The sequence below is a fragment of the Nycticebus coucang genome, chromosome 10 (genome assembly GCF_027406575.1).
Source record: "Nycticebus coucang isolate mNycCou1 chromosome 10, mNycCou1.pri, whole genome shotgun sequence".
Classification (NCBI taxonomy): Eukaryota; Metazoa; Chordata; class Mammalia; order Primates; family Lorisidae; genus Nycticebus; species Nycticebus coucang.
Genome location: NC_069789.1, coordinates 32,705,366 through 32,718,053, shown reverse-complemented (window position 1 = coordinate 32,718,053; position 12,688 = coordinate 32,705,366). Strand labels below are relative to the sequence as shown.

The 12,688-nt window shown below is 44.9% G+C and overlaps 1 protein-coding gene across 2 annotated transcripts in view; it reads right to left on the bottom strand.

Annotated features, from left to right (window-relative positions):
- Window positions 1-2,123, bottom strand: part of GALNT2 (polypeptide N-acetylgalactosaminyltransferase 2) — a 247,658-nt gene extending 245,535 nt beyond the window's left edge. Inside the window, exon 1 of one of the 2 annotated variants that reach the window (XM_053605148.1) lies at window positions 1,826-2,123. In XM_053605148.1, coding sequence (XP_053461123.1) covers window positions 1,826-1,951 — 126 coding nt within the window. In that variant the 5' untranslated portion in view covers window positions 1,952-2,123. The remainder of the gene's footprint in view (window positions 1-1,825) is intronic. The other variant, XM_053605149.1, reaches the window with a different exon arrangement.
- Window positions 2,124-12,688: the final 10,565 nt, after the last annotated feature.

Genomic DNA, 12,688 nt, shown 5'->3' with positions numbered 1-12,688 from the left:
CTCACTGCAAGTTCAAAAGCCATCGCATTTCTGCACCTCTTCCTCAGTTGACAAATCAGTAAATCACTTTAAGGGTTAGGATTAAATTTTATGGTTCATTGATAGATCCCAAATTGCCAATCCATGTATAATTGTCCAGGTCTCCCAACTTTTTCTACATGGTCTCTGTACCTTTCTATACTGCCACCAGGCCACAAGGAACTGGACTTTTTCAGTTAAGAATCACACCACAGAGGTGTCTGAAGACCCCTCTCTCAGCAGGGAAAACCCTTGAAAGCACCCAACAACTGAAGCCCAGCAGAGTAAGCCACTGGCTAACACCACACGTGCTGCTTTAATCACTGTCCCAGGGAAACATCAAGGGTGATGTGTGTGTTTTGTTCTTTTTGCACAAAAGGCAGAAAACTTTGCCAGGTCTCACCGGTACACCAGGCTGTGTGGAGCAGCCAAGGCACAGTTCATCGGGAAGCAAAGATTTAAAAATCATCCCAGTTAAACACCACCATAGTTTTCAAGGGACTGCACCACTTCCACTGGCTGCAGGGTCTTCACGTGTGCACACAACTGAAAGAAAACATGGCTAGCTAAGAGTTCCAAGCCAGTTCAGACACAAACTGGGCCAATCCACCACATGAAAAGACTGTTCACGTGAGCGATCTCGGAAAGCCAGTGAGACTTCTACTCCACCTGTACGTTCAGCTGGGAATGAATGAACAAGCGAATGAAGCCAGGAAGGGAACCTCGAAAGCACTCACATCCCAGCGCCGACATTCAGGGTCTGACTTCAGGGCTTGTATCTGTCCATCCAGTCAGCCCCGTTCCGTTTGATCCAGGGTACAATTCCCTTGTTCCGGCCTAACCCGTGTTCCACTTCAATCCACTCAGAATTTCCTGGGTTTGCAGTGACACGAAATGTCACAGGAATGAGAAAGACATGATTTTGGAAAAGACAGCGCTGCTTTCAAAGACGATTAGCCAGTGAAGCGCCACAAACCCCTCCGGCCGGCGCGAGCACGCGCGCGGGCAGCGCGCAGCTGCAGGACCGCGCCGTCGGGGCCCCTCTCCTCCAGCATTTCCTCCAGACACCCAGGGCTGGGCCGCCCGGGCTGCGGGACCAGGTCGCGGAACCGCAGAGCGCCTCACACCATGTCCACAGCCTAATCCCTGGGCCCCTGGAGCTCCCTGGGAGCACGCGGAAAACACACCGATAGGAGAGGGCTCCGTCCGCGAAAAGGCCGCCCGGAGGCCACATCGGGTCCGCGCCGGAGGGCTGGGCCGGCCTCGCTCGGGGGCAAAGGGGCGCGACGGCCTACGGTTTACACCGGCCCAGGGTTTTACGCCGCACAGGAGCGGCTGCGCCCCCGCCCCCTGAGGAGCCGAGAAGGTGACAGAAGCCTGGAACCCACACCCCGAGGAGTGACAGGGGGAGAGGGTGAGGCTTTGCAGCCTCCTGCATCGCAGGCTGCTGAGAAACTTGGACTCCTCTCCTATTACACACGACGCGCCAGAAAGGCGGCCGCCTCGCCTCTCCTCTCCTCCGCACCCCCTTTGCGTTTCCCAACACCCCCATCCCGAAACTTCCAACCGCAGGGGATGGGGCCCCGCCGAGGCCGGACAGGATCCGAATTACGAGGAGCAAAGAGAAGGGCGACGTCCACGGGGTGGGGGGTGGAGAAGGCTGCGCCGGGCCGCGCTCTCCGGGGCCGGCGCACCCTCTGCCCGGGCGCCCGGCTGGGAAGAAAGTGGCGGGAGGGCGGCCGAGCCGGGGTCTGGGAGGGGGCGCGCGTGGGACGGGCGCAGGGGCCGGGCCGGGCGCCGCACTCACCTTCCTGCCGCCGCCGCCGCCAGCGCCCCCGGCCAGCGCGGAGCCGCCCCCCGAGTACATATAGTAGGCGATGCCCAACACCCACAGGAGGGCGAAGCATAGCAGCATCCGCGAACGCCGCCGCATTCTCCCAACCCGGCCGCCGGCCGCGGCCGCCGCTGCCTTGAGTGCTGCCTGGGCCGGCCGCGGGCGCCGAGGGGGCCAGGGGAGGAGCGGAGGAAGGGGAAGGGCGCGGCGGCGGCTCCTCCTCCCGCGCGGGGGCGCGCGCTGGGCGCCCAACTCCGCCTCGGGCCCGAGCGCCGCGCGGCGCAAGAGCAGGAAGCGGCGGCCTCGGAGGCGGCGAGGGGGTCAGGGAGCAAAGGGCGACCAATCGGCGGCGGCTGCGGGGGCCGGGCCGCGGGCCGCGGGCCGCGGGAGGGGCCGGCCGCGTCTCCATGGCTGCCGCGCGCCGGGCTCCTGCGGGAGGGCCTCCCCCGAGAGCGCCTGGCGCCCCGCCCCTCCCCTCCTTGTGCTCCCGGCTGGGGCCGTTCCCCTCCCCCGGGAGCGCCGGGCGCCCCGCCCTTCCCCCACCCCCGTGAGTGGCAGGTGGCTGCCCGGACCGCGAGGAGCACGCGCACACGCGCCCGGGAGTCCTCGGTTCCCTGCCCAGGTTGGGTTCTTTTTCCCTTGCCCATGTTGTCTGACACCTCTTCAGTCCTTGGTCTTTGGGATCACTTCATACCCTTAACAAGCTCGCTCTTATTTGTCTACTGACTTGACTTTTTTGGTGTAAACTCTCCTCTTGGACTTGACTTTGATACAGTTTTTTACTAATCTTACAACAAAACGTCTCTGACCCCCTGCTGTTAATTTATTTAGACAGAGGCGGGGCCTTGAGATAAAAACTGAGAAGGAGATTTTCAAAGGAAGTTTTCTGGGATGAACAGAGCTCCTAATAGCAGAGGTGTTGCTGTTTTAAATAAACATGAAATGAGGAAGAAGGAAAGCGATATATATTCATTAAATCTCTTCTTGTTCCTTAGTTCCTTTCAGTATACAAAGCATCTCGATACAAGAAAACATCTCTCTGTAACAGAACCTGTCTAACCTTGGTGATGCCCTTGTAACACGCAGTTTCCAGAGTTCCTAAGACACGTTACTTAATACTTGATATATTAAATGTTTTAGGGATCTTCCTAGTCTAGAGGATAATAGCAGCTGTTTGTATGTAAATCTCTGTCCACACCCTCAACAAAACAAAAACACAAACAAACTTTCAGCATTACCAGGGAAGCAGTGAACTGAACTTTGAACTACTTCTGTAGAAGAAAAAAGGAAAAAAAGACATCAAATTCTTTGATGGAGCTCCCTGCACTCTTGCCACGAACTTCAGTGAAGCACAGGCTTGTCACCTCTAAAAAGACAGAGTCTAACACCACGGACTAAAAACTGAACACAGCTTGGGAACTTTATTGATCAAGGAAAGAGATTTGAAAGAAAATGGGACAGAGGTAGCAGCCCTGAAGAAGCTTTGCTTCTAGGGAAAAGTCAGATAAATAGAAAAAAGGTAGTGCCCTTGGAAGGCCTGCCAGTGAAGGAACAGAAGGAGTTAGAAAGAAAAATTAAAGATCTATAGAAATAAAGCAGAAGACAGATAACCCCCCTCCCAGACACCAATGTTAGTTATTAAAAACTGTACTTCATTCTTGAACTGGGAATCCTGCCTCAAAACACCTAGTAACGGAAAAACATCAAATCAACTCCATACAAAGAAACAAATCAACTTCCATACAAAGAAAACAGAAAATTAATCACTTTTCCAAAGATGAAAAAGTGAATCACAACAATTTGGCTGATGAAACCCACTGCAACAAAAAACCATGACGCAGAAGAAAACTGTAGTATCATACGTCAAACTGTCCAAAGTGTTATTTGTTTGGACATACATACACATGAATAAGCAATTCAAAACTAAGAACAGATCAGACAAAAAAAAAATGAAAAGAAATGTTAGTAAGACTTGGTGGAGTTCAGGAAAAATATTGAAAAGAAAGGCAAAAAATTGTCCCAGAAACAAAGAATAATTACAAGGTTCCCAAGGGAGAATACATTCAAAGAAAATACATAAAAGGACATTGAAGAATAGCAACAAAACAATTAAGAAATTGAAAATAAGATAAAGACATAAAAGAATTCAGAGAGAAATGATTGAAATGAAAGCCAGGAAAGAAGGGTCAAAATTCCCAAAACTGGAGTCACTGGCGCAGAAATGCCAAAACGTGAAACAAAATTAAAACCCCAAGAAATAATGCATGAACACAGAAAATTTAAATCTTATATCAAGAGGGAACCTTGGAAAAAAATGTTACGGAATAATCCACTCCAAAATATATCTTAGTAAAAATATTAGATTTTAATAGTAAAACAGGTCAAATTATTTATAGAAAGAAAATTTAGGCTGGCATCAGACCTTTTAAAAGCAATATGAAAAGCAAAGTAACAATGGAGCAGCTTTCATAAGAAACTTAGGATAAGAAAGTACCAGCCAAGGATTTTTATACCTAGCCTTGGTAAACTGATGTGAGCTAAGCACAGAAATTCAGAGAACACCATATATGCAGGCCTTTCTTTGGGAATCTTAGACAATGAGCTTCCTCCAAACAAGAGATAACTAAGGAAGCCAGAAAAATGACTAATGGAGAGCATTCCATCCATTCAACAGGCAGATCAGCATATACACACCAAACTTCTTTTTTTATTTTATTTATTTATTTATTTATTTTAAGACAGAGTCTCAAGCTATTCCCCTGAGTAGAGTGCTGTAGCATCACAGCTCACAGCAACCTCAAACTCTTGGGCTTAAGTGATTCTCTTGCCTCAGCCTCCCAAGTAGCTGGGACCATTAGTGCTCGCCACAACACCCAGCTATTTTTTGTTGTTGTTGTTCAGTTGTGTTGTTTTAGCTGGCCGGGGCCGGGCTCAAACCTGCCAGCTCGGTGTATGAGGCCAGTGCACAGCCCCCGTACCACACCGTACCATATACATGCAGAGCAGGAGAAACACATGAAGAGGAAGGGAGAGAACAAAGGGAAATGGAATCATATCATTAACTGTTAAGATTGGTAGTAGATGAGAATGAAAGTACCATATAAAACTCACAGACCAGGAATTAAAATGCCACAAACAACAACAAAAATGAACTAAAGGTAATATAAAAATATAAATAAAAACCTAACCACTAAAATAAAATATAAATATTCCCAAATATTGGAAACTCTACTCCAAAGCCCTAAAAGGAAAGTTCAAAAAATAGCAAAGAATACACCACCAAACTGAGAAAGGATACCCGTCAAAGGTGAGGTCTAGGAGAATAGAGGTCTTCTCAAGGAGACCCCAGGGATACAACTGCAGGGTCTTCTCCATGGTGACTCAGCTCTTAGGAACTTGTAAACTTAACTTCCTGGGACCTGGAAATTTCCACTTCTGTGCAATCCTGTAGTTCTGTGAGGGTGGAACAGTTTCTCCCTCTTGATTTAAACTGATGAATGAAAAAGGTACCTGTGAGTTGGAACTTTTTGACTGGAAATAAAAAGGGAAAGACCAAGCCAGTCGGGGAGTGCGGTCATTTTGAATTCTTCTATGCTGTTCACTTCGCCAGCTGAAATAAAAGCCTTCCTCTCATAAACATGGGGTTTGGGTGCTCTTTCTCTCCATTAGGCCTTGTCTTCCTACAACAATATAATAAAAGAAACACATTAAGTATAGCACAACACATATTTGCCATATCAATTTACAAATAGGCTTAATTTTTTTTTAAAAGAAAAGATTTTCAAAGGTGATCATAAAGGAAAACCCAAATTCTAAAAAAAGCAGGAGCTATGAGCCTGTATCAAATAAAGCAGAGTAGGCCAAAAGGTGTTAAATGGGGCAATTTATAGCAAAAAGCCCAACTCCCAATGAACATATATCAACTATCAGTTAGGATTTAATCAGAGAAGGTAAGCATTATTACTGATTATTATTACTGATACGGAATAAGGCATGTATGGTAGGGATTAAATGTTGTGCAATGTTAAGCAGGGGGAAAAAAGGTTATAGAAGTCTATTTCCATTATGCATGAGGGCAGGCCTAAGGTCACTGTGATCTGCAGACCTGGCAGTCTGAGGAAAGGTGAGAAGTGACAAACTAAATAGAGTAGAAGCCTGCAAGGTTAACGTGGATCCCATGAGAACAACTGGAATTCATAAGAATAAACTGGAATCTGCCTCCCACGTGAATTATGAAAACAAAACAAAACAAAACACTCAGGGAGACAACAATTTGTCCCATTAGGATAGCTACTGTATAAAACATGTTTTTGAAAAACAGAAAATAACAAGTATTAGCAAGGATGTGGAAAATTGAAACATTTGTGCCTGGTTGATGGGAATGTAAAATAATGCAGCTGCTGTGGAAAATGGTATAGCAGTTCCTCAAAAAATGAAACAGAATTACTATATGTGGTCCAGCAAATTCCATTTCTCAGTATATACCTAAAAGAATTGAAAGCAAGGACTTGAAAAGACAGATAGTTGTATGCCCACATTCATAAGCAACATGATTTACAGTAGCCAAAAAATGGAAGCAGCCCAAGTGTCCATCGTCAGGTAAATAGATAATATGTGAAAATGAAATAGTATTCAGCCCCAAAAGGAATAAAATTCTAACATGGATGAATCTTGAAGACATTGCACTAAGTGAAATGAGCCAGACACAAAAAGGCAAACATTGTGTAATTTCAGTTGTCTGAGGATCCCAGGGTAGTCAGCCTCACCAAGACAGGAAGGAGAATGTGGTTGCCAGGTGCTTGGGAGGAATGAGGAGCTAGTGTGTAAAGGGCATGGGGCTTCAGTTTGGGATGAGAACAAAGTTCTGGAGAAGGATGGTGAATATACGTTAATGCCAGACACAGAACCAGACACTTAAAAATGATTAAGATGATAAATTTTATGTTATATATATTTTACTACAATAAAACAACACGCATGATAAACCGGAAGAAATTATTTCTGCACACATCATAGATAAAAGGATAATATCTCTGATATCCCTGTATAAAGTACGTAAACACTGAGGAAAAAAATATCTTATAAAAGTTGTCAAAATTATAAGTATTTGATGGTAAAGATCTCAAAGTAGTTCATAAACAAATGAAAAGACCATCAAACTTTACTCACAACAGGGTTGCTAATTAAAACTGTGGAGATAGTATTTATCTCCCCCCAGCCATCAAACTGGCAAAAAAAAAAAAAAAATCAAAAGTTTAACAAAACATTTTGTTTGCAAGACTACAGAAAAAGAATAAAGAGGTTTCAGCAAATAGATATACAGTGATATGTTATTAAAAGAAAAAATCAAAGTGCAAAAGTATATATCATATGTTCCTTCTTCTGTAAGAAAAAGGGGAAATAAGAAAACATACATGTATCTGCTTGTTTTGGCAAAACACATACTCACATATGCAATAGGTGAAAACCAAAAAACAATGAAATCAGTTACCTACAAAGATATGGGAGGGCACAGTAGAAGGGATGGGAGAAAGAATGATGCTTCTCTGAGTATACTTTTTTCCCTAAGTTTGACTTTTGCAAATATGATAATGCTCTACATGTTTAAAAAGCCACATAAAAGGGGCGAGGCGAGATGGCTCACGCTTGTAATCCTAGCACTCTGGGAGGCCAAGGCAGGTGGATTGTCTGAGCTCACAGGTTCAAGACCAGCCTGAGCTAAGAGTGCAACCCCGTCCCTAAAAATAGCTGGGCACTGTGGCAGGCACCTGTAGTCCCAGCTACTTGGAAGGCTGAGGCAAGAGAATCACTTGAGCCCAATAGTTGGAGGTTGCTGTAAGCTAAGACGCCACAGCAGTTTACTGAGAGTGACAAAGTGAGACTCTGTCTCAAAAAAAAGAAGCAAAAAAAAAAATCTCCTCTTTATGGCTTTTTTCATGGGTGTACCAAGCAATTAAACTATTTTATGGTTAAATAGCAATTAAACTATTTATGCAGTTAAACTATTTATGCTTGTGTGTAATTGAGCAAAACAGAAAATGTATTGTTTTGGGGAGGCAGGGTTTTCATTGTGGAAGAAGGGAGATACAATATGGAGTGGGGGGAGGCAAAGAAGATTCCTATAGAATAGATATAGGAATTAGAGATAACAGTAAAAGCTTAAAATATACACACATCTATGCTCATATATAGTATGTGCACATATGGATAGCAATTTCCTGGATTTATCCACTGAAGGGCCCACATCAATAACACCCCAGTAGCACTGGGCACATTCTATTACCAGATCTTGGTTTCTAAATACCATTTTCCACTAGGAGAAGATTTCCTTGGAGAAATGGCTGGTCCTATAACTGGGGCTACAAGGTATTAAATACCTGGAACATCATAATGGAAAGTAAGGAAACCCAGAGAGAGAAGCAGAGAGAGATACAGACAGACAGACAGCAATATTAAAAGGACAGAGGAGACAGCTTGAGGGGGCCCCGCTGGCTAAATCTAGGACAATGTGTGCATCAAAATAAATACTGACTGAAATAAAAATCTATGAGTTCATAGTGATAAATAAATGGGGGAGAAAAAAAAGACTCTTTAAGTAGAATACCAACTGACAATGTGCAAGGAAGAGTGGGTCTCTATTTTACAGCCATCGTGGTAAAGATTTGTTTGAAGAAGCCCTGAAGTGGTAGAGAGATGTAGAGTGATGAGAAGAAGGATATTTACAAAGTCTCAAGTGTCTTTCAACAGAATATTTATTAGAAGATACTAAAGAGCTCTGCCCAGCTCCTATGAATTCCCAGAATCAACCATGGACTGGCTTTGGACTGTGACAGTTCTATCCTCAATGAGTAAGTGTTGACCACATGGTACAGTCTTCCCAGAAATTTCCTGACTTACACTGCAAATGAGAAATAGTTGATCAATGTGATTTATGTTAAAGGAATCAATTGACCTGAACATATAAAATCATTAATGGTGTGATTCCCTCATGCCAGGCACTGTTCCAATATTATTTTGTTAAATGTTCAGAATAGTCCAAGAAGTAAATGCTATTAAGTTACCTGCCCAAGGAAGCTCAGCAAGCGGCAGAACCAGGGAACACGTGTCTCGAGTGAGCCCTCAGCCACACAGCTGGCAAAATGAACCTGCCTCAGGATATTGTGATAGCAGGTACCTTGAGAGGGTGGGGTGAGACTCAACTAAACACAGCCTAATGGGGCAGAGGGGCAGCTGGGGACATTCTGCTGAGAATGTCCTTACCTCCACTGGGCTCCCAGAGGATGTGCCTATGGGAGCACTTGCCCCCCAGGTTCCCTCTGTGACCACCTCTGCCAATGCCCCGCAGGCCAGGCTACTTATGGCCAGAATGAGCTAAGAGCCCAGCCTAAGAAGGAGGGGCCGGTGTCAGGGCACTGTGTCCTGCCCACACCCACAAAGGTGAGGGCCTGCCAGCGTTTCTGGGTTGTACACACTCTCACCTTGGTGCCCTTCTCTTCCCTGTGTCCTGGAGGGGGACATGGACTCCCTAGCCCCTGATGAATATGCCCCTGACCGTGGCAATGGCCTTCCTGCTCTTTCTCCTCTTGCTTGTGGTTGCCACCTTCCTCCAGGCTTCCCAGGAAGCCCCTCAGCTGGTCCGTGGTATGCCTGCCCCAGCAGCCCCAGGGAGATCTGGATTCCTGGGTAAACTTACCTCTGGCTCTACTAGACTCCCTGCTGCATTGTTTACAAGGTACTTTTCCACAAACAAGTGCTCTAGAGGTGGATACCACCTTGTTCATCTTAGAGGAGGGTGAACCAAGGCTCAGAGAAGTCTGGTCAGCTGTCCAGAACCATCCACGCGGTGAGTGAATGGTAGCACCATGCACAGCCAGGTCACCCTCAGGAAGGTCACAGCATCTCTCACCACCATATCCCCCTTTAGCTGCAGATCCCAGGACTGGTCCCAATAAACATAAGATGTTCTGAGAAAGTCTCTCATTTATTTAGAGTTTATACTCTACTCACTTCCAAAAAAAGTTAGAGTCATTTTACAGAAATCTGCAAAAACACACACACGAGAGGCTGAGAAGAGCTGTGTAGGCAGCCCGTGGAACTCAGGGGATTTTCCGTTCCTCCCTCTCCTGCCAGATTGCTAATCCTGGAGAGCATTTTAAAAATATCATTTTCTGAGATTTCCATCCCAGACCTACCAAATCAGAGTTGCCCAGAGTGGCGCTGACTCCTGGACATGGTTTTCATCTGCCAATGCAAGGAGGCAAAGGAAGGCAGGCAGATTTCAAAGAAAGCGAGGTCACGCACTGTATAGCACTGGGGACTAGAAATGTTGGCAGCCATGTGGCACCCACGGCGACCTGCGGGCCCAGAGCAACATTGCCTTGTCCCTGCTTGAGGATCGACCTGGTCTGTTCTAGAAACAACCCACGTACAGAACCTGAACAACCCTTTGTCACCTCAGACCTACAGAATGCAAACGGCCTCATGTGAACTACAGCCAGTCCCCAAGTTATAAACACCAGACTTACATACAACACGCGCTTACAAACCAAGTCCCCAAGTTACAAACATCTAACTGATATACAACTCATACTTATGAATAGAGGCTATCACAGGTAATAGGTAAATGTACCTGTTCCAACTCACATACAAATTCAACTTAAAAAAATAGAACCTACAGAACCTATGTTGTTCATAACCTGGGGGTGGCCTGTATGGGTCTTGGCAACATCTGTAAATCCTAATGGATTTATAGGCAACCAGGACTTGAATTCAATTTTGGGAAGTGCAGTGCCTGATCCAAAAACAAACTTCTCCAATTTGAGAATAACTGAAGGAATATTGGATTACATTTTGAAATGATTGTTAATTTTTTAGCTGTGATAATGCTATTGTGGTTATTGAGATAAATGTTCTCAATCTTAGGAGCTATGTACTGGAGTATTTACGGATGAAGTGTCTTGACACCTGCAACTTACTTTCAAATGACCCAGCAGAAAAAAAATTATATTTATAGAAAGAGTTATAAATATATAAATACAGGTATAGAAAGAGATAAAAATGAATGTGGGAAAACATGTACTTTGAATTTGGGTGGAGAATTTAATGGGTTTATTGTTCTATTCTTTCAACTATTGTCTATATCTTAAAATTTTCAAAATGAAAAGTTAGGAGGAAAAGAAAAAGAAAGCAAAAATGAGGAAAATCTGGTGAACAATTACAGTGAAAAGAATCACAATCTTTACTGGAAAGAAAAAATAAAAAAACCCAGACATTGTAGCTAGACAGAAACATATCACATTCTTGGCTGGCTGTCCATCAATCAGTTATTCAACAGGTGTTTATTACAGGTCTGCACTGGGTCTGGAACTTTTTAAAACAATTAAAAAATACACTATAGGGTTCCTGTCCTTGAGCTGCTAATGAGTAAATTCAACTCCATGAAAATGTTTTGCTCTGTATATAATTCCAAAAACAACATCAAAGTTACACCTCCGTTAGCAAATGTATTCTGTAACTAAGAAGAATATCTTTATCAGAAATTTCGTAATCAGAAAGAAATGATACGGGATGTTCCAGGATCTTGAAAAACAGAGGTGTTACCAAGAAATGTCCTTAAAATCAGATTCCAAATAGGACCCACATAACATGGTGTGTCTGGAAATCCCAGGGAGGGAAAGGAGGGGAAGCAGAGTTCTGTCATTGTCAAGGAATGTTGGGGAAAAGGGTTGACCTTTGCAGGGGTGAGTGGCAGAGAGAGCTCTGAAGAGAAGGGAGCTTAAGAGAGGGGGTTGATGAGCCTGTGGACATGATGTGGGTGGGCCAACTCCACCATAGCTGTCCTTCATCCTCCAGGGGCTGAAGTGTGAGCAGGGAGCCTGTGAGGAAGTCTCCAGAATCACCTCCTCTGGGGGCAGGACAGGCCAGCTGCGGGTCAGGTAGGCAAGCTTAACTGGAATGTCAGAGGCATTTTTGTGGAGAAGAAGAACATTCCCCCCACCCCCACCCCCATAGTTAATTGATGGTTCCTGAACATTTCATTGAACAGTTAGGGACAAAAAGTTCAAAGTGGAAACTTCCACTGAGATAACAGTCATCTATTCCACAAATATTAGGGAACATCTCCCTTGCACCAAGCTCATTCTAGGCTACTGGAATGCATCAGTGAAGAACCCAAAGAAAAATCTCTCGTCTCAGAGACCTCGTACCTTCAAGGGAATGAGTCCAAGGCATCCCTAAAGACAAAGGACCTTCTGGCAAGTGAGGTAGGGAGCTGGAGATACAGCCTCTCTGACAGGCCTGACAGTGGGCCCCAGGGCCAGAGGTAGAGAGTAAATAAGTTCCGGATGTCCAAGGTAATGGATGCCAAGGGCAGACTTCTCAGAATGCAAATTCCTTGAGAATCACCAGAGATGAACTGAAACTGCCTGTTGAAATATTTGTGACATGCAGCTGGAAACAGGCAGCTCTGCTTCCAATGATTTATGGAGATGTTTGGTTTTTGTTTTTGAACATAGTTGACTTTGAGTAAATGAGCCTTGTTCCTGAGGAAATTCTAATCAAGTGTCACTGTATAAACCAGGCTTTACCCTCAAGAAATTTATCTCTTTGTCTGAGGGAGCCTGCGCATATGAAATAGGCAGTGAGGCAATGAAAAGGTGGCAAATACTGGGGATGACAATTAACAGGTCAACAGAAACTTTGAAATGTGACATATATGATGGAGAACAAGCAGGTTGCTCTCAAATCTCTTTGGGATTTCCAAACGGTGTGTGTGCGGGGGGTGGGGGGGGCTTAATCTCCTGCTGCATTGATTTGACTTTCTAATCAGAAGCTGGC